Here is a 27087-nt window from a genome sequence, read left to right on the forward strand (position 1 = left end):
CTCAATACACATTTATTAAATGTCTGATGATATATCTTTCCCCCAAAGGAAGTAGCTTGCATGTGATGTTAAAAGAACAACTGTTTTCTAAAAAGTGGGATCGGATTTGTGACTGAGGACCGGTCCTTTCTTAAGCTCTTCTTTATCAAGCCGGCTCCCTTATTTGTTCGGTGGGTGGAGCATTCACTCCGAGTTCCTCACGGTCCCATCGAGACACACACACACATGTCCTTTCAGCTGAACGTAGAACATAAAAGTGCTGTGCACCATTTTTACTGTTTGTTCACGGGCGTTCTTTTTTACACAGTAATTACTATGCATTTTTTGTTTTCCATGAAATGCCTCGTTTAAAATGTTATGGTGAAGATTAAGATGATGAATGAAGTGTAGCTACTGAATAGCCCTCACGATGGGAATATTATCGCCTCTCACATTTGTTCTACTGCCTAGGCATATTAAGTAACTTCCCATCTAAAAGAAATAATTGCTGCCTACCACAAGAATGCATCTCGCTTTCACCAGAGGTTGTAGCAAACAGTGAATTCCGGGAACACTCAGATGTTTCCCCATGAACCTCCTCCTGCTGAGAGTACTTACCATCGGCGCTTAAAAAAGCAGCGCTCAACTCCATAGGCCAGACCACAGGCTTGAATCAATTGGAGGAGATATTGGAGAAAGCAGGATTCCATTCTCCCAGTTCTGAAGCAGGAAAGGGCAAACTTCCCATATCCATCTCCCCGCCCGCCCCTCCGCACCCCAGTTTGTTCAAATAAGAAATTCAGAAAAACCATTACAATTTATTCACAATGCAGAAGTTGAGATGAATAAAGCAGCTGGCAATGGCATCTTGCCTCTGAGTTTGATTTATAAAAATATTAGTGATCTCAATTTTCTGTATTTTGCTATTTCATTTGGGGAATGATGAAGACAGTCTTTTTTTTTTTTTTTTTTTTAAATATAATTAAAAAACTTCAGACTTCAATGTCATTTATCACAGTGTTGTCTGATATTTTGAAAATGTCCTAGCAGGGGTGATCTGGGCTTTTCAGGACCTGCAAGTTGATAGAAGTTGGGTAACCGTATATCGTAGTGGTATCTTCCTCCTATGTATACCCTGTCATTCAAGGCATAGAGTTTATCTGCAATGTCACTGCCAATTAAAACTGAAAACAGGCGGGAGATGTAACGGTACTGAGCGAAGAGCAAATATAATTTCTTTCTCCTCCATGTCACATACCGACAATCGGTTTCTGCTGTGAGGGTTACCTAAAAACAATAAAACCATGTATCAACAAAGATTAGGGAGCAAGAAAAGTTCTGTCACATTTTTTGTGCCCCACATTTTAAATGAATGTCCATTCTGTTTTTTGTTTTGTTTTGTTCTTAGGTTAAAAAAGCCCACCAACCCAAAACATATTGTAAAAATAGAAAAAAGAGAACAGAAACTGTATTACTATATATAATTTATAACATGAATAGTCACAATATTGTGCCCATCTCCAATTTATCTGTTTTCTAAGTTCAGATATCTATGTTTTGCTTTTTTATTGAAGCGAGAGCTACTTATACTAAAAATTAATAAAGTCGGCCAATGTTAGAGAAGTATCTCCAGTCAGTCCTGAAGACTGTAGACATTTAACCCTAAACCAGTTTCAATAGTACAAAGCAGTATTTATTTACCTCTCCTGCATATGCATATGGATTTGTATTTTTAGACGCACATGTATGTTACCTGTATTAATCACAGGAAAACAGTATATACCGAACTATAATAGACAAGAGGCCCGGTGCATGAAATTCGTGCACGGGGTGGGGTCCCTCAGACGATCCTGCACCCTTTCCAATCTGAGACCCCTCCCAGGATGTCTGACTGCCCGTTTAGTTGGACATCCCTCTGACAATCCAGGACTGCTGGCTTCCAACTGCTCACCTGCCTGCCTGCCTGCCTGATAGCCCCTAACCGCTTCTGCCTGCCAGCCTGATCACTCCCTAACCACTGCCCTGCCAGCCTGATTGATGTCTCATTGCTTCCCTGCCAGCCTGTTTAACCCCAACTTCCCTCCTCTGCTGGTCTGGCCACCCCTGACTGCCCTCCCCTGCAGGGTTGATCGCCTTCAACTGCCTTCCCTTGCAGACCTGGTGCCTCCCAACTGCCCTCCCCTGCTGGCCATCTTGTGGTGGCCATCTTGTGACCACATGGGGGCAGAATCTTTGACCACATGGGGGCTATCTTGATCTTTTGTGTTGGAGTGATGGTCAATCTGCATATTACTCTTTTATCAGATAGGATAGAGGCCTGGTGTATTGGTGAGCCAGCTGGTTTGCCCTGAAGGGTGTCCTGGATCAGGGTGGGGGTTCCCTTGGGGCATGGGTCGACCTGGGAGCGGGGCCTGTGGTGGTTTGCAGGCCAGCCACACACAAGCAGAGGCCCTGGTATCTGGAATTTATTTATCTTCTACAATTGAAACTTTGTAGCCTGGAGCAGAGCCAAACCCCCTGCTCACTCTGTGGCTGCTGCCATTTCTGTTTGGTTTTATGTATTTTTTATAATTGAAACTTTGTAGGCTGGAGTGGAGGTTAGGTCAGCCAGGGGAGGTGAGAAGCTTTGCTTCCTCCATTGCTGGGGGCAACCCTAGTCTGTTCTTTCCAGCTCTGTGGCTGCTTCCATTATTCTTGGGATTTACCTTCTATAATTGAAACTTTGTAACCTTGAGTGGAGGCCTAGGCCAGCCAGGGTGTGTGGAAAGCTTGGCTTCTCCTATTGAAACCGAGTCTCTCAAATGCTCTCTGTGGCTGCAGCCATCTTGGTTGGGGTTAATTTGCATACTTGCTATGATTGGCTGGTGGGTGTGGCTTGAGCAGAGTGATGGTTAATTTGCATATTGCTCTTTTATTAGGTAGGATAGAACCTCCTGAACTGATTATCTTTCAAAACTCCCAGACCTGGCAGCAGAGCAGGGACAGGAAGTTTAGATCTTTGTTGCTAGAAACAACTGCAATCCATCAGCATCTTAAATTTCAAAAATAACTTACTTTGTAATAAGGGCAGATCTTTTTTTGTTCTTGGTGTTTTTCTAAATGGTCACAGTGGCAGTGTGTAGTGTACTGTCAAGTCTCAAATAATTTTTCATTCCCATTTATGCAGTTCAGCAAAGAAAAAGGTAAGAGTAATTCTCACAGACTCCTTTCTGTCATATGGAATACTCATTCTTCTCCTCATTGCTGGACCCCTATAAAGTGACATTAATCGTCCAGAGTCAAACAGCTTTAGAAAGTCATGCATGCTGCATAGTACAATCCAAAGTGACGTATACATTATTCCTCTGCCACCTGCTGTTGTGTTTGTTTATCTGTGTGTGGAGAGGCCGTGTTCACTGCGTGCGTTCGTTATCTCTTACCTGAAAAGTGCCTTCCTCGGTGGGTCTCAGTGAGTCCCATTCAGGAGAATCCAGGAACTGGAAGGGGAAAATGTAATGCAGAAATTCGCCATCAACTGTCACTCTGATCCTACCCAGACACAAAGAACAGCATTTATGAGGAAGGAGAAAGCCAGCACATAATTGGGGTGAGGGGCGGGTTCAGGTCTCTGAGGACCTTTTTGGCTCTTAAAATTTTGAAGGGCAAAGATTAAACTCCTGCATTACAATAGGTGGCAAATCTCCTGTAAGATTCATGTACTGATGTTCCTCACACAGTTAGGGTTCTGGAATATTGAGCAAAATTCATCAAACAACTCATCAAGCTGTACATTTATGATATGTGTGCATATTACAATTCCATAAAAAGTTTCAGTGCACTCAGTCAGATTTTAAATGAAATAGAACGCTGAAGAACATAAAGGGGTACCTCTGAAAATTAAATACTTAACCTTTTAAAAAAAACATAATCATATTGTTTCCTCTTCCAAACTTCCTGTTTTCTAACTCTTAAACAATATGAGCTAGAAATATGCAGACCCACTTACATGTCATTTTTTCCAATAAATACTGTTAAATGTATTTTTTCTTTTTTGTAGCTTTCTTAATAGCATTTTTCTTTTCTCTAGCTTACTTTTTGGTAAGAATACAATATATAATACATATAATATGCAAAATATGTGTTAACTGACTGTTTAGGACTCAAGGGTGGGGAACTTTTTTTCTGCCAAGGACCATTTGGATATTTATATCATCATTCATGGGCCATACAAAATTATCAACTTAAAAATTAATCTTCTATTTGGTCAAGCATTTATTTTATTTATTTTTTAAAATATATTTTATTGTTTTTTTTTTTGTTTTGTTTTTTGTTTTTTTTTTACAGAGAGGAAGAGAGAGGGATAGAAAGTTAGAAACATTGATGAGAGAGAATCATTGATCAGCGGCCTCTTGCACCCCCCCTACTGGGGATTTGCCCACAACCAAGGTGCATGCCCATGACCGGAATCAAACCCAGGACCTTTCAGTCCACAGGCTGACGCTCTATCCACTGAGCCAAACCAGTTTCGGCCTATTTGGCCAAACATTTAATTAATTCACCCCTAATGCCTTGGCAGGGCCAGACCAAATGATTTCGAGGGCCTTATATGGCCTGCGGGCTGGACGTTCCCCATCTCTGGTTTAAGAGATGAGTAAGGCTTCTGGCCAAACAGTAGGCTATTAGTAATGTTTCATGGGAATCAAAAGTTATATGTGGATTTTGACTCTGTTGGGATCAGCAGAGTCAAATATTTCTTCCAATTGATTCTCTATCCCTGTGTTGTACAAAGGTCAACAGTGTGTTTGTGTGTCTGTGTGTGTCTGTGTCTGTGTCTGTATATGTATATGTATATGTACATCTATATGTACATGTATATGTAGATGTATATATATATATATATACTAAAGCCCCAGTGCACAAAATTCATGCACAGATAGAGTCCCTAGGCCTGGTTGGTGATTCAGGGCCTATCAGGGCCTTCCTCCCCCCAGATGCTGGCTGGGGTCTTCCTTTGTTCTGCACTGCCCCCTAGTGGTCAGTGCATATCATAGTGAGCGGTGAATTCTGGTTGGCCTAACTCCTGAGGGGACAATTTGCATATTAGCTTTTTATTATATAGGATTGTATAGGATATGTGTATATATACATATATGTGTATATAATGAGGCATGCCCACCTCATTTTTAGCAATTGCTAGAAATTACTGAAAGAGTTGATCATTATAAAACTAATTATTCTAAAATTCAATGATCTCTATTACTTAAAAGAATGCCCTATGAGAGTCTATTTAAAATACTTTGCATGAGGTTGGTACAATATCCGCAAATCAATAAACGTGATACATCACATAAACAAGTTGAAAGATAAAAATCATATAGTCATATCAATTGATGCAGAAAAAGCATTTGATAAAATCCAACACCCTTTCCTGATAAAAACTCTTAACAAGGTGGGAGTACCTCAACGTAATAAAAGCTATATATGATAAACCCACAGCCAACATCATACTCAATGGGCAAAAACTAAAACCATTCCCTCTAAGAACAGGAACAAGACAGGGATGCCCACTATCGCCACTCCTCTTTGACATAGTACTGGAAGTACTAGCCATTGCAATTAGACAAGAGGAGGAAATAAAAGGCATCCAAATTGGAAAAGAAGAAGTAAAGTTATCCTTATTTGCAGACGACATGATATTGTATATAAAAAACCCAAAAGACTCCATTAAAAAACTAATTGGCTTAATAAATGAATTTGGCAATGTATCAGGATACAAAATTAACACCAAGAAATCTATGGCATTTCTATACACCAACAGCGAATTTATAGAAACAGACTAAAAAAGCAATTCCATTTACCATCGCACCAAAAAAATTAAGATACCTAGGAATAAACTTAACTAAGGAAGTAAAGGACCTATACGCGGAAAACTACACGACACTGAAAAAAGAAATAGAGGAAGATGTAAACAGATGGAAGAACATACCATGTTCATGGATTGGTAGAATCAACATCATCAAAATGTCCATACTTCCTAAAGCAATCTATAAGTTCAATGCACTCCCCATTAAAATACCAACGGCATATTTCACTGACCTAGAAAGAACTCTCCAAAAGTTCATTTGGAACAATAAAAGACCCCGAATAGCCACAGCAATCCTGAGAAAGAAGAGTAAAGTAGGAGGTATCTCAATACCAGACTTCAAACTGTATTACAAAGCCACTGTTCTCAAAACAGCCTGATACTGGCACAAAAACAGACATATAGATCAATGGAATCGAACCGAGAACCCAGATATCAACCCAAATCACTATGCTCAATTAATATTTGACAGAGGAGGCACTAATATACAATGGAGTCAAGACAGTCTCTTCAATAAATGGTGTTGGGAAAATTGGACAGATACATGCAAAAGAATGAAACTAGATCACCAACTTACACCATACACAAAAATAAACTCAAAATGGATACAGGACTTAAACATCAGACGGGAAACCATAAAAATACTAGAAGCATCCACAGGCAACAAAATCTCAGACGTATGCCAAAAGAACTTCTTCACTGATACTACCCCTAGTGCAATGGAAGCTAAAGAGAAAATAAACAAATGGGACTACATCAAAATAAAAAGCTTTTTTACAGCAAAAGAAACCATCAACAAAACAACAAGAAAGCCCACTGTGTGGGAGAACATATTTGCAAATGTTACCACTGATAAAGGTTTAATCTCCAACATCTACAAACAGCTTATACAACTAAATAAAAGGAAGATGAATGATCCAATTAAAAAATGGGCAATGGACCTAAATAGAATATTTTCAAAAGAAGACAGAAGGAAGGCCAAAAAGCACATGAAAACATGCTCAAAGTCACTAATTATCCGAGAGATGCAAATCAAAACAACAATGCGGTACCATCTCACACCTGTCAGAATGGCCAACATCAACAAATCAACAAACGACAAGTGTTGGCGAGGTTGCGGAGAAAAAGGAACCCTCGCGCACTGCTGGTGGGAATGTAGACTGGTGCAACCACTGTGGAGAACAGTGTGGAGTTTCCTCAAAAAACTGAAAATGGAACTCCCATTTGACCCAGTAATCCCACTTCTAGGAATTTATCCCAAGAAACTAGAAACACCAATCAGAAAGGATATATGCACCCCTATGTTCATAGCAGCACAATCTACAATAGCCAGAATTTGGAAACAGCCGAAGTGTCCGTCAGCAGATGATTGGATCCAAAAACTATGGTACATCTACACAATGGAATACTATGCTGCCATAAAAAAGAAGGATTTCTCATCATTTGCAGCATCCTGGATGGAATTGGAGAACATCATGCTGAGTGAAATAAGCCAATCAATGAAAGAGAAACACCACATGACCTCACTCATTTATGGATAATAAAGAACATTATAAACTGATGAACCATAAGATAGATATAGAGACAGTATATCAACAAGTAGACTCTCAAATTACAGCGGGGAGGGGAGGAAGATCTGGGGGAGATAATAGATCAACCGAAGGACTTGTATACATGCATATAAGTGCAACCAATGGACACAAAACTCTGGGGAGGGAGGGGATGTGTGGGAGGGAGGGAGGGGGTCAAAAAAAATCAATAAAATATATTTAAATAAATAAATAAATAAATAAAATAAAATAAAATAAAATAAAATACTTTGCATGGCGCCAAAGCTGGTTTGGCTCAGTGGTAGAGCGTCGGTCTGCAGACTGAAAGGTCCCAGGTTCGATTCCAGTCAAGGGCATGTACATTGGTTGCGGACACATCCCCAGTGGGGGGTGTGCAAGAGACAGCTGATTGATGTTTCTCTCTCATCGATGTTTCTAACTCTCTATCCCTCTCCCTACCTTTCTGTAACAAATCAATAAAATATATTAAAAAATAAAATAAAATAAAATAAATACTTTGCATGGCAACAGAAGTATTGTATTAATTCAGTACTCGTCTTGACTTTCAGTAATGATCTTGGAAATGAAATACATAGCATATCCGGATAACTCAATTCATACATTTGATTTCTAAGAAGAATGATTGAGGCTTTAGATTGTTTCTTGCTCCAGGTAAATAATACCATGTACTCTAAATGCTATAGCCTATGGCCATGACTCATGTGTCAGGGCTTTCTCATGCCTCCGGGTGTGAAATGCCACCCAGGACTATGCTGTGCGGAGATAGGAAATAGAGCAGAAAGGAAGACAAGCTATAATAGTAATGACTGTAGAAGAAAGACATTCAAACACCAAGAGTACAAACCTTCCTGAAACCAGCAGAGAGAGCCTGTCAATGGAGGTTTTCCCCTGCATGGCATAGCAGTGCTCCTTCTCCAAAGTGACCACTTCGGAGCTCAGAGCAATCGTTCTGAAGACGGGCACAGGGGTCCCCAGAGGCTGGAAGATGGAGCTGTACATCAGCTGGAATTCTCGGGCGAAGGTTATGCTGCGCACTTGATACGCAATGTGGACAAACTGCATGAAGCAGATGATGAAGAGCACAAAATGCCAGGAGAAGATGTCGGCGGCACAGATATCTACCCAAGCCCAGACGGCAGTGCAGAGGAAACCCAGCCCCAGCAAACTGAAGACATAAAGGAGTCCGAAGAAGCCACTGCCGCCCATAAAACCTACTACAAATAAAATACTGGCGAGATGATAGATGGCTCCCTCGGCCTCTTGCTTCCAGCCTGTGCAGATGGGGTGTTCATCTATTAGGTTCTTCCATACAGTGGAATTTCTCTCCATGGCTGTACTTTCCCGTTGATGTGAGATGATATCGAGATGAGCAATTAAGTCCTTTGCTTTTCCATCATCTGAGTTTCGCTAAATCCTCACAGAACCGGAGAAAGCCTGGTCACTGGAGCTGTGGTGATGGAAGGGTTTGGTGTGTAGGGATCCTGAAAAACGAAGAATCCCATGCTGGCTTCGCTAAGTGTATCTGGGCTCCTGATGTAGATCTAGACCACGAATACTGTGTGGTTTCCTATGTAAGAAGAAGAAAAAAAAGGATCTAGTTAAACAAGGAGAACTGAGACACGTATTTAATAAATCACCAATATTATCACCAATAAATCACCAATATTATCCAAGATGAGCTCCTATTTTCCCTAAAGTTGGAGTATTTTAAGCACCAGTGCTGTCAAGTGTTAAATTTCTAGGAGATGCAAATTAGTTTTTAGAGTTATGCTTATTAATAATAAAAAATTATCAACAGACACTTTGGTATTTGATAGGATTAGCTAACTACAGATTCTTCAAGGGCGCTAAGTGCTGTAGTCAGCCAGTTTCCGTAGCAGGAGTTCCGTGTACCACGGAATCACTTGGGAAAGTGACTGAAAGTGCAGATTCATAGGCTGTTTCCAAGACATGCTGACTCAGGATCTTCTCTGGAGGGAGGGCTACAAAGCTGGTATTTAGAACAAGCTTCCTACATGATTCTGATGCCTCAGTGCCTGGCCCTCGATGGCCCACCCTCCGAGAGACTCTGTGTGACAATGTTATTCACGCCTTAAAGATGAAGAATTTGAGGCTCAGAGAGGCTAAGCAATTTATCCCAGACCACACAGAGGTCGGTTACAGAGCAGAACATCAGCACTCGAGCCTGTATGCCGGATCCCACCCTGTGGCCTCCTCCAAAAGATGGTTTAAATTAGGCACTTTAAGGAGCCCTAATAAATACACAAACCACCATCTGGTAATTGAAGTCACATATTAAGAGCTGTAAAATGTGCAATGACTTAGATCAAAATTATTTGAGAAATATATATATGCTCAGTTTTTTTGTTTTTTTTTTTTTACTTTACTGTATTAGAGGTTATTTCAGAGTAAAGGTTGCCTCCCTATAACTAAATAAACATGACAGTTCCTGCTACTGGCATATTTATTTACCAGATGGCCAAAATGTTACCGACTTGTTCCCCTACACATACATTCTCTACCCTTTCAGCCATATGGCAAAAATGCTAATATGTAAAAATGCTAATATGAGTCACATATTTAAACCACGATGACTGAGCTGTAGGATATGTATCCTTTATCACCAGGTTTCCTAACAATAAATGGCTTTGATGGGAAGCATTCGTTAGATTGGTGCTTTAAAGTCATAATTAACATTCAACACCCTTGAACTTGTGTGCTATATTTAGGGTTATTTTTGAGACGGATTATTCCCAGAACACCTGTTAGTAAAGTGTCAGGTATCACAGATTTTGTTTCATAGAAGAAATGTGCACACGCGGTGAAAATGACTTGGCTGAAGTTTGGGAACAGGAAGAGGACTAGACATGGAAGGAAAGACGCTGCTTTATTGAAGTTCCGATTTGCCATCTTGGATAGGGATTCTTTTGCCAGCAAGAGAAGGCTTTAAGAATGCTTACCGGTGAATCGTTAAAATAAGCAAAATAATAATAACAATAATGAGACCCATAACGTACAGCGATATTTTTGTTTCGACTCAACTTGGCTTTCCAATGCATTCCAAACATTCTGCATCCTCCTACGGATCACCTCCCCCAACCCTCCCCCCCCAACACTCTGAGATTCAAGGGAGACCAGCACCCTGAACATGTTCGATTTCTCCTCTTTTACATAAAACACAAAACTATCTACTAGTGGATATTCAAAGAAAAAAAATTTTTTTTTTTTTAATACAGGGAGGTGTGAGAACTGTGAAATACCAAACTGCAAATGTCAGTCTCCTGCTGGTTTGCTTTTAGCAGTAGGGTATTTCCACTTAATCACTTCCTCGGGATGCCCCACAGCCACCACTGCCAGTCCTAAAGAGCACTGCTCATGGTGCTCTGAGCTTTGGTTTGAGCTTCCTTAAAACTTTATAGTCCCTAACAAAATGTTCCAGTGATTCTAGTGGGGAAAGGCCACGTAAACCGTTTGTGGCAGTTCAGAAGGGAGCTTATGGACATCTCGTCCCCTTAAAATGTGGACTTGGGGGATGCACTGGGCCACGTATATCCCAGGAGCGTGACCCTCTATGATTGTAAGAGGAACTGTGCTTCGGGTCGTTTTCAGTTGGCTTCGGTTTCAATAAGCTGCTACCAAGCCACCTTCTATCCTCGATACTGTATCCCTGCCCTGATTACATTACTCCACACCCAGCCTTTCTCCACTCGGTGTGTTTTTGTTTAGTCACCAAAACAGATGCACTTTATTAGAAGAGGAAGGACTGACAGGGGCAGGTGCTGCGCTTGAGTGTTCCTTTGCCGTGTGCCAGCAAGTGCTGCATGAACGCCGAACATGATTCACCAGCCAGCTGCTAAAGGCTTGCGGGCCTTCAGTCATGTTTCTGGGTAAGTAAACGCTGGAATGCTAACATGGCACCATGGGTACAATAGGCAACAAAACCTATCTTCCCTACCAGAGAGGTTAGCACACGGAGATGCAAATGATGGAGACAAACTTAAATGCAAATGAACGCAGTCGTACCAAGTACCCTCCCCCCTCCCTCTTTTCTTTTTAAAATTTAAGCCCCTGAGTAGTTATATAAAGGAAGGTATGACATGTGACACAAACTTGGTGGCAAACTAATGAAGACTAGCTGGGAAATTGCATTGACCTGTTCAGAACGCGTACATTCATTATCTCGTGGCATCACGCTGACTGTCACGAGGGAGGCAGGATCTAAATCATCGCGCCAGCTCACAAATGAGAAATGCCGGGCACAGGGCTGGTAAAGTCGCTTGCTTCAGGTGAAAGAGGCAGTAAGTCACCACCGCGGGTGGGTGTGCAAGTCGCCCTCCGCTCAGCTTCTTGCCTCTCCAGCAGCCGCTGCTATCTTTCAAGGGCATCGACCTGATGTATTAATGTGCTGGGAGACCTCAGTGGGATATTCTGCCAGGACTGGTTTGCTGGGAAAATAATAATCCCAACAGTGCATATTTAAGACCTGCTATAGCCGCGTGTACTGCTCTATCCATAATGCTTAGACTGCTACAAGGGACAAAGAAATAGGCAGCCACTCATGGAATGACTGCTTTATTACTATTCAACATCGACTAATTTCCTCTCGTAGATTCTGGAATTCTTAAGGGACAAAGAGAAATGTTTTCATAATTCTAACTCCTGGCACTCAATGATGGTTCACTGAGTGCAGAGCAATGACTTTTAACCTTTTTTTCCATCTCATGGCACACATAAAGTAATTGCTAAAATTCTGCAGCATACTAATATATATATATAATTTTTTTATTTTATTTATTTATTTTGCCAATCCAACAAAAAATAGGTATAATTTTAATTCATTCACACCGGATGGCTATCATTGTGTTGGGTGTTGTCATTTTTTAATTTGACAATCTAAGGGAAAAGAGGTCAGCGCCCTAACTAAATAGTCAAGTATTGCATGTTTTAAAAATTCTGGGGCCACACTGGGTTGAAAATCGTTGGTGTAAGGAGCAAACACTCTGCCTTCTGGATTCCAAGTCTCCATCCAATTTAATGGATGGTCTAACTTCTGTCACCAAAGGGAACAGATGTGGGGAAGATCCCAACATCCAAGATAGTTCAGAACAAAGACATTATGGAATTGAGACATCACTTATTTAAAACTAGAGGCCCGGTGCACGAAAGTCATGCACTCAGGGGTGGTCCCTCAGCCTGGCCTGTGCCCTCTCATAGTCGGGGACCCCTCGGGGGATGTTGAACTGACAGCTTAGTACCTTTCAGCCTAAGCCAGCATTGTCACAGTTAGACATCCTTAGTGCCGCTGCAGAGGCAGGAGAAGCTACTGCCACTGCTGCTGCACTCACCAGCCGGGAGCCCAGTTTCTGGCTGAGCAGTGCTCCCCCTGTGGGAGCACACTGACCACCAGGGGGAAGATCCTGCATTGAGCGTCTGCCCCCTGGTGGTCAGTGTGTGTCATAGCCACCAGTTGTTCTGCTGTTCATTTGATTTGCATATTAGCCTTTTATTATATAGGATGTCTGGCATAACTCCAAATCCACAGGGGAAATCCTTTTGTCTTCTTACAACCTTGAGCTCCTTAAAGAAAGCAATTGAATTACTGATCTGATTAAAAACAACTTTGGCCCTTTCTGGTGTGGCTCAGTTGTTTGGGTATTGCCCCTGCACCAAAAGGCTGTGGTTCGATTCCCAGTCAGGGCACATCAATGTCTCTTTTTCTCTTGCTCTCTTCCTCTCTCTCTCTCAAATCAATAATAATAATAAAAATATCTCTGGCTGAAGATTTTTTTAAAAATGACCCTTCCCTGGCTCCACCCCAGAACTACTGAGCCAGGAAGATGAATCTCTAAGAAGCTCCCAGTTTATCCCTCACACACTCATGTTTGAGAGGCGTTGTTTTGTGTTGTTCTTGAATGGCCTCTGAATTATCGCTGCTTGTTTTCAGGGCCTCAGTTTTGTCCGTTCCTGTTGACCGCTAGCCTGTCTTCCTCGGCTGATTACTTGGTGCATTGCTCTTTGATCCCTACTTGTCCTTCTGTGGCTGTAGTACTGGTATTAGCATACCATTCTGTTATGTAGTTGGTCCATTTCGCATTACTACTTAACAGAATGGATCTAGTCTTAGCTGTGCCCCTAAATAACGATGAGATTTTTTTTTTTTTTTTTACTTTTTCTAGACATGTTTCCTCATTGATAAGATGAAAAAGCTGGACAAAGTAATATGAGATCCTTTTAGTTCTAAAATAACATGACTCTATGTGGAATATAAGATTGATTACTCCAAATGTGTGTCAAAGTATAGAATGAAGTGGCAAAACTGAATTAAGACTGCAGGTCTTAACAGTAGGTTGATGTTTGGGGCCCAAATCTAGAGGTGTTTCAATGAATTACTAATTACTTAAGGCCTGTGTTGGGGGCACCGACACTGGCATTTTCTCCATAAATGTATTAGGGATTTTGATGTGCAATCAAAAGAACTACTGAACTAAAGACAGGAAAGGGTTCAGGGTCAAGAGACATCAGAACATTCTGTAGGCTCTGAGTTTTGTTTGTTTATTTGTATAGAGAGAGGAAGGGAGAGAGAGAGGAGGAGAGAGAAACATCAATGCGAGAGAAACAATTGGTTGCCTATTAAATGCACCTCTACTAGGGAAGGAACCTGCAACCTAGGTATGTGCCCTGACAGGGAATCGAACCCACAGCCTTTTGGTGTATAGGATAACGCTTCAACCAACTGATCCATACAGCCAGAGAAAGACCCTGAGTTTTTAACGCCTTTATTATGTATTTGTAGGTTTCCATCATATTTTGTATTACATTACAAAATGTACTAGAGGCCCAGTGCACAAATTTGTGCACTTTGAAAGGAACTGTAGGCTTCAAGGCTGTGGTGGGCACAGGGGCAGGTCTCAGCCCATCCTCTGCATTCCCCTCATCCCCCAGTCTCCTGTCTGCCGACAGCCCTGATTCCGCTGCTATTGCTCCCATGCACTAACAGCACCAGCCCTGCTCATACCCGCTGACAGCATGGAGCGATTGGGGCCGAAGCCAGCAGTGGGTGTGAGCAGTGGCTCTGGCACCAGCTATGGGTGCGAGCAGGGCCGGCGCTGGCAGTGGGTGTGAGCACCGGCTCCAGCTGCGGTACCAGTGGGGCTGTTGCCTTCAGTGGAGGCAACAATCGTCCCTCAGGAGCAGGGGGAGATGGAGAAGCTCTGAGGGGCAGTTAGGGTCAGCAGCCACCACTTGCAAGTGGCAGCTCCAGCGCTGGCAGCAGGTGTGAGTGCCTGGTGGAACTGTGTTGTGTGGGAGCAAAGAATTTTCAGTAGCCACTAGAGACTTGCCCGATGATAGTGACTGGCACCCAGCCTTGGTCTGGTGCCCCTGCTCACGTGCTCCACCATTCTACCACAGCTCATACCCACCATGTTCTGTGCTCTGCCACCTGCTGCCGACGTCCACCATGTTCCATGCTCACTCCCTTGTGGTCAGCACACATCATAGCTACCAGTTTTTCAGTTGTCCTGCCATTTGGTCTATTTGCATATTAGGGTTTTATATATATATACTAGAGGCTGAAGCACAAAATTCATGCAAGGGGCTCTACCTTTGCAGCCGTGGTGGCTTGCCTCAGCCCTCACAGCCCCAGCTTCACCTGGAAGGTCGACTGAAAAGATGTCCGGAAGGTCATTTGGCTGTCGGGTCTAATTAGCATATTGCATTTTTATTATTATAGAATATACATATATATGTTATATTTACATTATATTATATATACTTAAACAGTATATCATAATATGTTTATTCTCTCATATTTATATTTAAAAATAAATTAACATAGTATGTGTATTTTTAAGATATAAACTTTATTGATTGGCATGTGTGTGGATATACAGGATAGAGCAAAAGTAGTTTTACAGCCAAAACTGGTTTGGCTCAGTGGTAGAGCATCCGTCTGTGGACTGAAAGGTCCCAGGTTCGATTTCGGTCAAGGGCATGTACATTGGTTGTGGGCACATCCCCGGTAGGGGGTATGCAAGAGGCAGCTGGTCGATGTTTCTCTCTCTGTAAAAAATCAATAAAATATATATTTTTAAAAAGTAGTTTTACAGTCGTGAGTATGTAAAACACAGTTTATTCTTATATTATTATTTATTGGTTATTGTATTATTTTCCATATGAACAACTTAAATCTACTTTCCCCCCACCCTGTATATACTTGGAATTCCCCTCTCTAAAACAGAGTGAGTCTTCAATAAATGTTTACTGGCTGATAAGGCTACCATTGCTCAGGCAGAAAAGTAGTGTTTGGGATAGTTTTGGAACAAGCAGGTTAATAAGCCAGGAAGCCCAAATGAGAGATGTCCTATACCTGAATCAATGGGTCAGGTACTGGGCTAAAAATAAATAAAAGTACTTATTAGACTCTGAGGAAGAAGTGTCTCTACTGACAGAGGAACAGAGAAGGGTTGGTGAGTTTGGGGAATGGTAAGAGATCCCAAAGAAAGAAATCAGAAGAAAGAGGGACTCAGCTTTAGCTATGTTTAATCTGATGCCCTTGGGTCTTGAATTCACAACAAAAAATGATAAGCTGGAAGGGCACATATTTAATAGTTACGCAGGACAACAATGACTAAAGACTGGAGTTGGCAAGATTATTGAGAAAGTGTGTACAGAGAAAACTGAGAATCATGGCCTTTGATAAAACTCTAGAACTGTGCTGTGCTGTCCAACACGGTAGCCATTAGCCACATGTGGCTGTCAAGAACCTGAAATGTGGCTGGTCTGAGCTGAGATGTGTTGTACACAATGGCTTTTGAAGACTTTATACAAAGATAAAGAATATGTCATTAATAATTTTTATATTGATTAGATGTTGAAACGATAATGTTTTGGGAAATATTGGGTTAAAGAAAATATTGAAGTTAATTTTTCCCATTACTTCTTATTATTAATGTTCCTACTAGAAAATTTAAAAGTGCATATGGGACTCGCATTATATTTCTCTTGGACAGTGCTGGTCTGGAATCTTTCAAGTAACAGAGAGAGGAAATGAAGACTTGGCATGATGCTGTGCAGACAGTGCATATGTATTATGTATAAGTGTATAAATATGGAAGAATTATCTAAGATTAAGAACAGAGTTGATAGGAATGTAAATGATATTGGCTACAATATTCATTTGTTACAGTCAGTAGATGTTATCCAAAGCATAGATGTCACCATCTGTGTCTGCCTACGTAGATGGCCAACCCTACTATAGCTCTTGGCTTTTATCCTACTTTATTTATTTATTTATTTATTTATTTAATCCTCACCCAGATATTTTCCCATTGATTTTTAGATAGAGTGGAAGAGAGAGGGAAAGACAGAGAGAAACATCAATGTGAGTGAAACACATCCATTGATTGCCTCCTGCACACTCCCTGAACAGGGCTCGGGCTGGGGCGGTATGTGTCCTTGACTGGAAATGAACCCAAGACCTTTCGGTCCACTGGCCGATGCTCTATCCACTGAGTCAAACCGGTTAGGGTGCTTTTACCCGTGTTTCCCCGAAAATAAGACATCCTCCGAAAATAAGACCTAGCGCATGGAAAGATTATACATCCCCTGAAAATAAGACCTAGCGCAACTCTGGGAGAAAAAATTAATATAAGACACTGTCTTATTTTTGGGGAAACAGGGTAGTACTTTATCTTTCTGCCTTAGAATTCCATTTTCCCAAGCAATTATATGAGATGGTTTCACTTTCTCATTTCATTTTTTGATGATACCTTTTGGAAATCCTAGACAGACAATCTCCTAAATTTTGTACCAGAGATTGGACTGTGGCCTTCTGGATTCCATAGGGTCCACACCAGCCTTTGTTTTCACATAATGCACAGCTCTCTTCATGCACACTAGGCTCCTAGGCTGGACTGTGCCTTTGCCCTTCATAGAGAGCTTGGCTTTTCTTGAGACTTGAGAATATTAGAGAACTTGCCTACAGGCTATGCTGGACTTCTCGGATTCTCACCAAAGTCACATTTGATTATCTCCAGCCAGGATTCAATTTTTCACTTTACTGCATACTGTGGTAAGCAGAATTCTAAGATGGTCCACAAGATTCCTGTCCCACTGGTGCTCAGGCCCTGTAATCCCCTCCCCTTGAGTGTGGGCTGCACCTGTGAATGGGATGGGACAGATGCTCCCTTGATTAGGTGACATTATATGGCAAATGATGCTGGAATGTTTATTCTGGTGATTACGTTATATAAGACTCCACTGCAGGACTGGAGAGGAACTGGAAATCAGAGAGACATATTCCTCTTCACCTGGAAGAAAGCAAACACCATGTTGTGATCTGCCTATAGGGGCCACAAGGCAAGAAATTGCAATGGTCTCGTGAGCTAAAAGAAGTCCCCAAACTAACACTTACCAAGATAATAGGGAACCTCAGTCCTACAACCACAGGAGCTTGAATTCTGCCAACCACCTCAAACCTATACCCTGAACTGCAAATGAGGAGTATAGCAGTGTGTCTGACACCTGGATTGGAGGCTTGTGAGGCGCTGAGCAGAGGATCCACTTCAGCCATGTCTGGACTCCTGACCAACAAAAACGATGAGATAATGAATTTGTGGAATGAGCAAAATTTTCTTATTAAGAAGAAGATGCTCAGCCAAAACCGGTGTGGTTCAGTGGATAGAGCACTGGTCTGCGGACTGAAAGGTCCCGGGTTCGATTTCGGTCAAGGGCATGTATCTTGGTTGCGGGCACATCCCCAGTAGGGGGTGTGCAAGAGGCAGCTGGTCGATGTTTCTTTCTCATCGATGTTTCTAACTCTCTATCCCTCTCCCTTCCTCTCTGTAATAAATCAATAAAAATATATATTAAAAAAAGAAGAAGAAGAAGAAGATGCTCAGGTCAGAATGCAAACATGCCCCATATATCAATTCTCACAGTTGAAGAGAAAGTGTACATCACCTACTGCCAGCCGCCTCCTGCACACCCCCCACCGGGGATGTGCCCGCAGCCAACGTACATGCCCCTGACCGGAATCGAACCCGGGACCTTTCAGTCCGCAGACCGACGCTCTACCACTGAGCCAAACCGGTTTCGGCTGCTTCTAAAAACTGTATTTTTCCTCTTTCAATGGAGATTTTTAGGCCAAGGAAATTTGTGTTTTAATTGACTAAGTTTGTGTCAATTTGTTACAAAGCAATGGAAAATGAATACACACATAATGATGAGTACTCACTATACTTTTATTTATCTAAAAATCTACATTTATGATAGTCTTGGGATACAGATCTATGAAACAAAAGACACTCAGTGCTTGCTAGATTTATGTCAGGAAAATTAGGTGCAAATTGTTCTTCAATGGTATCTGGAAAACAAGACCGACGAGAGGCCCTGAGAATTACAATTAAATTCACTGTAGTTCCCAGCATCACTTTTTAGGTTTTCCTTTCATGGAGTCAGCTGGCCTCAACACTGCTAAGCATTTATACACACAGGCAACTCCCAGAATAGTTATGTCATTCATAACTAAGTTTGCAGTAATTTGTTACAAAGTGTTTGTTTTTTTCACCACAAACTTAGTCACTTAAAACAACACAGATTTATTATCTCCAAAAGTTCTGGAATACCGTGTTTCCTTGGTGGACATTCAGTTTAGTCAGTTCTTTATAAAAGTGAACTATTATGTATTGGGCAAATATTTGACATTTCAGATGCACCCAGAGACTCACACACAAAAGACAGTCCACAGAGACTCAAAACAAATAGCTCTGTAATTGTTGAATTGTGTGACTCCACCAAATTCAGTTGAGTTGAGCAAAGGGAAATGCAATATCTAGTTGCCATGTTTTTTTAATCCTCATATACCACGATTACTACTACTGCAACCATGGCTACCACTACCAGCATCTAACATCTAGAAAGCGCTTACCTACTAAGTGCCCAATTATGTTTCTACGTGCCAGACATATTTCTATGTGCCAGATATGTTTCTAAGAACCTTAAAATATTAAAAGTTTTTTAACTAGGTAGTTTTTTTTTGCGCCAATTTGACAGATGACAATAACTGAGGTATAGAGACGTTAGTAGGTTGCCTAAGGACACACAAATGACAGAGCCCAGATGCACTGCCAGGCAGACAGATGCAAGCACCTAGTCTCTTCACCACCACAACTTACTGCTTCATGTACAGTTTGAATCTAAATATGGATGTTCTAGGACAAGTCAAAGGATTCTTGTTTTCTCTCCCTTCATTCTAGATTCAACGAATTTAAATGTTGAATTTTTTGAGCAACACAGGGATAAGAGGTGGGTCCTATGTTGAATCACTAATCCTCTGTAATTCTTGACTTGAAGAAACAGCAAGAAACATCTTGTCAAGCTTGTCATGTGATTGCTGTAGGAAAACAATCCACATGCTCTACCTCAAGCTTTCCTGACTTTTCCACATCCTGGGAATGGCTAAAGGGGCAAGCAGGAAGGGACTTACTTTGGATAAGTTGCTGTTACGTCACACAGTTAGTGCACCAGAAGTTACAGGTGAAAGATACCAAGAGAAGTGGATTCATATACACATTAAAGAGTTTTCTTGTCTTTTAATTCTCACCCAAAGACATGTGTGGTATTTTTTTAAATTGATTTTAAAGAGAGGAAGTGGGGAGAGAGAAACATTTGCTACCTGTTCTCAACCCAGCTGGGGATCGAACCCGAAACCTAGGTATGTGCCATGACTGGGAATCGAACCCACAACCTCTATGGGTCAACACTCCAACTAACTGAGCCACCTGGCCAGGGCTAAACAGTCTTTTCTTGATATGAGTCAAAAGGAGACACCTTCATTTCCTTCTCAAGTGACCTATATTCAGCAAATGAACTCACTTTTTCTGTGCTCATTATAGTTAATGTTCTCATGTACTTTCCTGGCAAACACACCTAGAAAGTTTGTGTGCTACTTGTCTATGTTCTTTTTTAGTTCTTTTCTGGCTAAATAACTGGGTGGCCCACACACCAGGGTCAGCGATGTTGGAAACCACCAAACCAGCTAAAACAAGGCTGAAAGAGCACTTCTGCAAGGTGTGGCGAGTTCTTTCCAGGAAATGGTGCAGAGATAGGTTGTTCTGGGAGAAAGGTTGCTCACTGTGTGGTGCTCAATCCACGTCCTCCTCAAGCTTTTCATGTCTTCTGGTTCTTTCAGCCTTGTTTTTATTAACTTCACAGGCTCTGAAGTTATTCCAGCTACAGATATCTCCTGTATATTTTGTGGCGTTGCCTGTCATGCATGACCCACAATGTGGATTATTCCCTTATGTCTGCTGCTCAGAAAATAATGCCACATATTCTCATGATTCTTTTAAAATATTTGATTATCTCAAGCTTCTCTTTAGCATTGAAGCTCTTCTTTGTCATGCACTATTGGGCATTTTTGAATCAAAATGCTTAGACATTCTTTGGATGCTGAATGGCTGAATGGCACTCTCTCTCTTATTTCCCTCTCTCTCTCTCTCTCTCTCTCTCTCTCTCTCTCTCTCTCTCTCTCTGTGTGTGTGTGTGTGTGTGTTTTAATTGATTTTAGAGAGGAGTAAGGAGAGAGAGAAGAGAAACATTGATGTGAGAGAGATACATGAATCTCTCTAGACCTTCCAGCACACCAGAGGGGGCAGCAATCTTGTGTGTTGGCTTGATGGTCAATCTGCATATTACTCTTTTATTAGATAGGATAGAGCAGTGTTTCCCAACCTTCTCTCATGATGAGAATCACCTGGTGGAGTTGTTAAAACACAGATTCCTGAATCCCAACTAAGAAGTGCTAAACTAGAATTTTTGAGAACATATAGGTAAAATTGCATACCTAACTTAGTGCTCTGTATATAACATCTGTGTTAGAGCACTAGTTAAGTATACAATTTTACCTATATGTTCCCAAAAATTCTAGTTTAGCACTTCTTAGTTGGGATTCAGGATTCTGTGTTTTAACAACTCCACCAGGTGATTCTCATCATGAGAGAAGGTTGGGAAACACTGGGATAGAGGCCTAGTGCATGGGTGGGGGCCCGGCTGGTTTGCCCTGGATCAGAGTGGGGGTTCCCTTGGGATGTGGGGTGGTCTGGGTGAGGGGTCTGTGGTGGTTTGTAGGCCAGCCAGTGACCCAAGCGGAGGCCCTGGTATCTGGGATTTATGTATCTTTTACAGTTGAAACTTTGTAGCCTGGAGCAGAGCCACACCTACTGCTTGCTCTGTGGCTGCAGCCATTTCTGTTGGAATTTGTTTACCTTCTATAATTGAAACTTTGTAGCCTTGAGTGGAGGCTTAGGCTGGCAAGGGCAGGCAGAAAGCATGGCTTCCTCCGTTGCTGGGGAAACCCAAGCCTCCCTCCTGTTCTCTGTGGCTGTAGCCATCTTGGTTGAGTTTATTTGCATACTTACTCTGATTGGCTGGTGGGTGTGGCTTGTGGGTGTAGCGGGTATGATTAATTTGCATATTACTCTTTTATTAGATAGGATGTCATATATTTAAAAAAAATTTTTTTTTGTTGATTTCAGAGAGAGGAAAGGAGAGGGAGAAAGAGAGAGAAACATCAATGATGAGAGAGAATCACTGATCAGCTGACTCCTGCATGCCCCACAATGGAAATTGAGCCTGTAACCTGGGCATGTGCCGTGACAGGGAATCGAACCATGACCTCCTGGTTCATAGTTTGGCACTCAACCATTGAGCCACACTGGCCAGGCTAAAATGCTATATTTTAAAGTACAGTTTAAAGTCTTAAAAATCAAAATACAAGTAAGCTTGTTATTTAGAACTTCTATCAAAGAACAAAAAACAAAGAAACCAAAAACATCTTATGGGACTCTTGGGTAGCACATTACGTATTAATGTGTCTGTATCCTTCTATTTGTCTAAGTGCAAAGAAAGACACACAAAACGACCTTCACTTAATGTTAAGGATGGCTATTTTAAAAAATATATATATTTTATTGATTTTTCACAGAGAGGAAGGGAGAGGGATAGAGAGTTAGAAACATCGATGAGAGAGAATCATCGATCAGCTGCCTCTTGCACACCCCCTACTGGGGATGTGCCCGCAACCAAGGTACATGCCCTCAACAGGAATCGAACCCAGGACCTTTCAGTCCACAGGCCGACGCTCTATCCACTGAGCCAAACCGGTCCCGGCAAGGATGGCTATTTTTGGATGCTGGGATACTATTACTTTGTGTACATATCAATATTATTTGCATTCTTTACAATTTAATAATAAAATGATTATATATTAACTTGAAAAATTTTAAATACAAGAATTTCAAAAGAATATAATAAAAATTCATTAGCCCAACAACCAGAATTCACAACGCATCAACGTTGTCATATTTGGGGGTCTTTTTAATAATAAAATAATTCCTGCCCAACTGGTGTGTCTCAGTGGAGTGAGCATTGTCCCATGCATCCAAAGGTCACTGGTTCGATTCCTGTCAGGGCACATGCACAGATTTCAGGCTCAATCCCTACTTGGGGGCATGCAGGAGACAGCCAATCAATGTTTCTCTCTCATTGGTGTTTCTGTCTCTCCCTTCCTCTTTAAAAATCAATAAACACACACACACACACACACACACACACACACACACACATATATATATATATATATATATTTTAAATTCCACACAAAAAATTGAAGATCACCATGGATTGTTCTCTAGCTCCATTCCTCACCCAAAGCTCCCTCTATATAATTGTATTTATCCTTCCAGTCTACATAGAATAATTTTAAAATTGCATTTAAAATTAAATTCAAGATTAGAAATGTATCTTATAATGTGGTGTGTGGTTTTTTTTCAGATTCACACTTAATTTTTTTTCTGGTGAATGATTTTAAACATATACAAAAACAGAAAGTACTATATAGTAAACCTCAACATACCCATTACCCAGATTCAACAATTATCAAGACTTTGCCACATAGTTTTTTGAAATTAAAAGTAAACACTGTAACCTGTTCATCCTCCAGTTTGTTCGGTCAATAAACAAACACCTACTAAACAAAAACAGGGTCAACTAAGATTAGCCTGTGCTCTTCCCACATGTCAGGCACTGGCCTTCCACACACTGACCTCTTTAGGAGTCACAGCTCTGCAGCCTAATTGGTATTTTCATTGTTCAGAGTGGAAAATGAGGCTCAGGGAGATGGAGATTCTTCCATAGGTACCAGTTGCTTGTCTTTAGAGCTTAAATCTGCCCCCTCACCTCCTTCAATTTCAGAGTGTGTGTGAGTCACTCTGAGGTCTCACTCTGGATCTCTGAGAATTACTCCATGAATTCCATGGGTTTGAGGAGGATCCAACATTACTGCAGGGACTTTAAGTCAGCAACTTTTGTTCACTTATTTAATTTGGAAAGTACTTGTAACTTTCACTTTAAAACATTTTCCTTAATGAAAGAAACATTTCTCCTTTTCCTTTAAAAGATCTATTTAATGTATACTTTTGTAAATTCTTATTTACTCTCTATGAATCATAATCACAGCTGACCAACAACCATATTTACCAAAACAAAACAACAACCGATTTTAATTACAATTTTCACGCTTGCAAATCTATCTTGGATATTTTCCAAGCAGTTTAGAAACTTCTTGACTGCTGTGTTGCTTACGTGTTATGCTCATGTACTACAGCAAATGCTTCATAGCCATCCTTGATCGCTCCTGCAGGCTATTACAAAATAGGCAGATGGGAGTGCTTCCTATGAGTCAGTCTTGTGGTACAAGCATGGGATTTTGGTTTCCCAGGACACATTTTTATTTAATAGCACATAATGTCGCCGTTTAGAAACATAGGATGCACAATGATTCAGCTTTTTTTAGAGACTGATTAGAAGATGAAAGAAACTCAACTATGTCTCCTAGCATAAAATTTTAGGATGAATAATGTCTTAATGTCTTACTCTCGATTTCCATTAATATTAGTATCCCAAATTCTTCCAAAGACAAACACGGTCTCTCAGGGAAGAAAAGAGACTTGAAGTTCATCTGAGATCAGCCAGACCTCATTTTGCAAATGTGGAAAGGGGCCCAACTTTTGTTTTGTTTATATTTTGTTTTGACAAACCCCTTGTTTGGTTTTCTGTTGCCACAAAGAACAAGGCCACGTAACTGTACTGTCACACCAGGGATAGGTACATGCAACAGTTTCTGATAGTAAACATAACAGAAAAGAAAATAGCCACCGAACCTTCGTATGAGCTGAGAGCAGTAATTTTTAAGGATGCCGTAAAACTCCACTGCAGTGTGCAGGATTACAAATTCAAAACACCTAACTATGAGAGTTACAGTGAAAAGCCGGAAAGGAAGATCGTCACATTCTGAAAGTTCAGTCCGTCTAATTAAATTATGTTCAAAAGCAGGCTTCTAATTCGACTTTTCCATGCATTATTTAAAATGGAAAATTTCAGTTTTTGCAAATGTTTTCTGGCTAAAACACCCCCCCCCCCCCCCAATAGCCCAATGACTGCGTTTTGATTCTGTGCCTTGAATCTCTTCCTAAAATACAGACTCTCAGTAAGTATTATACCTCTGTAACTGACCTTGGTATGGAGGTAAGTTAAGTTAGTGGTTTTCAAATTTCTTTCCTCTTTCCTCCCTTCCCTTATTTATGTTGGCAGGGCGATCCCCAAATAGAGAAAACAGGTCAGGGTGACCTTTGGATGAGGCAGCTTTCTCTTGCCCCAAACCGGCCGTTTCCCCCCCCCCCCCCCCCCCCCCCCCCGGCCAGGCCCAGTACAGACCAGGGACAGGCAACTCCCAGTCTCGCTGCGCGGGCTTCCCCAAGGTGAAGTTGAAGACTGTCAGGTCCTCTATGACCGGCTTTTCCCCCTAGAAAAGCCCGTCTTTTTCTGGGCATTCCAAGGGTGCCTGGGGCCAGAGTGGAACCCACAGATCCGAGGGGACAATCGGCCTGTAAGGACGGCTCCCCGGGGGCTGGCGCAGACCCTCCCGCACCCCAGGCTCGCGGTTAGCCTGAGCGGGCCGGGCACCCAGCGCCCCGCGCCCCGCGCCCCGCGCCCCGCCAGCAGCGCGGACGGATCAGTGGGCGGCGAAGCCCGGGCGCCCGGGGAGGTCGGTGGCCTCGCAGCCCCCCTCCCGGGGCGGGGCCGGGGCACCAGCCGCGCCGGCAAAGTTGCCCCGACGCCAGGAGGTGCCAGGGCGCGGACAGGTCCGGGGAAGCGGCGGCCGCGGCGGCCCGCGGTCCCTCCTTACCTCTCCGTCTCCGCTCCGCGCACAGCTCCGCTCCGGGCCGCACAAGTTTGCCCCCAGCCCCGCGCCCGCGCGCCCGGCTCCCGCGCTCCTCGCCGGCCGCCCCCGGCCCCCGCCCCGCCGTGGGCGCCGGAGAGGCAGGAGCTCCGGAGCGGCGGGCGCAGCGGCGCGGACCGGCGCGGGGACGGACGCGCGCCCCGGTGCGCTGCGGGGAGGGCGGGGGTGGCGGCCGCCGGGGCAGCCCGGGTCTCCAGGGAGCAGGCACTGGGGCCAAGGCCTTACGGGACTCCTATGAACCGAGAGGCAGCTGCGGACAAAGTTTGCAAAGACCGGGTGTTTGGAAGTGGACACTGGTCACGGTGATATCATAAACCAGATATTTGCCATGGTAATAGGCAGAGAGCGATGGAGATGACTACAGGAATGAAAAGCTACTGTGAATCCGCCCTCTCACTCTCCACTCTTAAATCCCCCTCCACCTCCTTTCCCCCCTACATACACCATACATACACTACATGAGATATGGCCAGAAGCGAATGGGAAGATTGGATGTACGTGACAGGAAAAGGTTGATATCTTGATCCAAATCAGTAAGCATCTCAAGCGATTGGGTAAAGATCGTAGACAATCATAGACAAACAATATTAAAGTGCAAATGATCAAAACAAAGTTCAAATCAGTAAAAGCCAATAAAAGCATGCAATTTAAGGCAACCATCAAACGCATTTTTTCTCATCCTGTGAACTTAGTGAAATTTTGTTTTGCTTCAGGGATGAAACCACATCAGTGAAACACACAGCTTCCTCAAGGATTTCCATCTCCTCCCTTCTCTCAATAGCCTTGCTTTCACTTTGATTTAAAAAAATATATTTTATTGATTTTTCATAGAGAGGAAAGGAGAGAGATAGAGAGCTAGAAACATCATTGAGAGAGAAACATCGACCAGCTGCCTCCTGTACCCCTCCCCACCTCCCACCGGGGATGTGCCCACAACCAATGTACATGCTCTTGAGCGGAATGGAACCTGGGACCCCTCAATCCCCAGACCGAAGCTCTATCCACTGAGTCAAACCGGTTTCGGCCTTGCTTTCACTTTGTATAAACTTTGGTGACAGCGATGCTGGGAACAAACACTTATTGAATATTCAATGTCTCTTTTGGCTCCCAGAATAACTGCAAACGTAATGAACACAAGTGGTGAAATTATCCTCCTTTAATTGATGCTGGAACTGAGAACAAGAAACCATATTCCTACATATCGTCTGTGGCAAGAAACCACTTGACTCCCAGGCCTTTGCTCTGACTCTTCATTTCAGGGATTTATTCAGAAATGTTGAAAATTCAGTTTAAAGTGGATCTAATTCATGATGTGTGTGTGTGTGTGTGTATTTAAAATTTGAAGTGAGAAGGTCACGAGCATTGACATTAGGTATATTCTGAGTTTAAATTTC

At 42.3% G+C, this 27087-nt stretch overlaps 1 protein-coding gene and 1 long non-coding RNA gene across 6 annotated transcripts; both read right to left on the minus strand.

Moving 5' to 3' along the window:
- POPDC3 (popeye domain cAMP effector 3) lies at nucleotides 1-26025 on the minus strand. Of its 4 annotated transcripts, none has more exons than XM_084889561.1 (4): nucleotides 25919-26025; nucleotides 8237-8959; nucleotides 3399-3507; nucleotides 1-1266 (listed from the first exon to the last, which is right to left on the minus strand). In XM_084889561.1, exons 2-4 carry the CDS (start codon nucleotides 8719-8721, stop codon nucleotides 985-987), a joined length of 876 nt encoding a protein of 291 aa, XP_084745687.1. In that variant the 5' UTR covers nucleotides 8722-8959; nucleotides 25919-26025; the 3' UTR covers nucleotides 1-984. The 4 variants fall into 4 exon arrangements, with proteins under 4 accessions (XP_084745687.1, XP_084745684.1, XP_084745685.1 ...); XM_084889558.1 differs by lacking the exon at nucleotides 25919-26025 and adding an exon at nucleotides 25640-25855; XM_084889559.1 differs by lacking the exon at nucleotides 25919-26025 and adding an exon at nucleotides 25168-25324.
- Nucleotides 15235-23781, minus strand: LOC311626008. Of its 2 annotated transcripts, XR_014795609.1 has the most exons (4): nucleotides 23499-23781; nucleotides 17807-17975; nucleotides 17553-17702; nucleotides 15235-15453 (listed from the first exon to the last, which is right to left on the minus strand). It is a non-coding gene; the product is annotated as an uncharacterized lncRNA (long non-coding RNA). The 2 variants fall into 2 exon arrangements; XR_014795610.1 differs by lacking the exon at nucleotides 15235-15453 and having other exon boundaries at nucleotides 16678-17702.
- Nucleotides 26026-27087: the final 1062 nt, after the last annotated feature.

The sequence above is a fragment of the Pipistrellus hanaki genome (assembly GCF_964339955.1).
Source record: "Pipistrellus hanaki genome assembly, chromosome: 7".
NCBI classification, from domain to species: Eukaryota; Metazoa; Chordata; class Mammalia; order Chiroptera; family Vespertilionidae; genus Pipistrellus; species Pipistrellus hanaki.

Bases quoted from the DNA above. Each gene is read 5' to 3' on its own strand.
- POPDC3 (XM_084889561.1), bottom strand. From the start codon at position 8,721: ATGGAGAGAAATTCCACTGTATGGAAGAACCTAATAGATGAACACCCC. The intron at 3,508-8,236 runs GTTTGTACTCTT...GTGTCTGGGTAG, and splicing joins TCTCTGCTGGTTTCAGGAAG to GATCAGAGTGACAGTTGATG. The intron at 1,267-3,398 runs GTAAGAGATAAC...TATTGTTTTTAG, and splicing joins CCGAGGAAGGCACTTTTCAG to GTAACCCTCACAGCAGAAAC.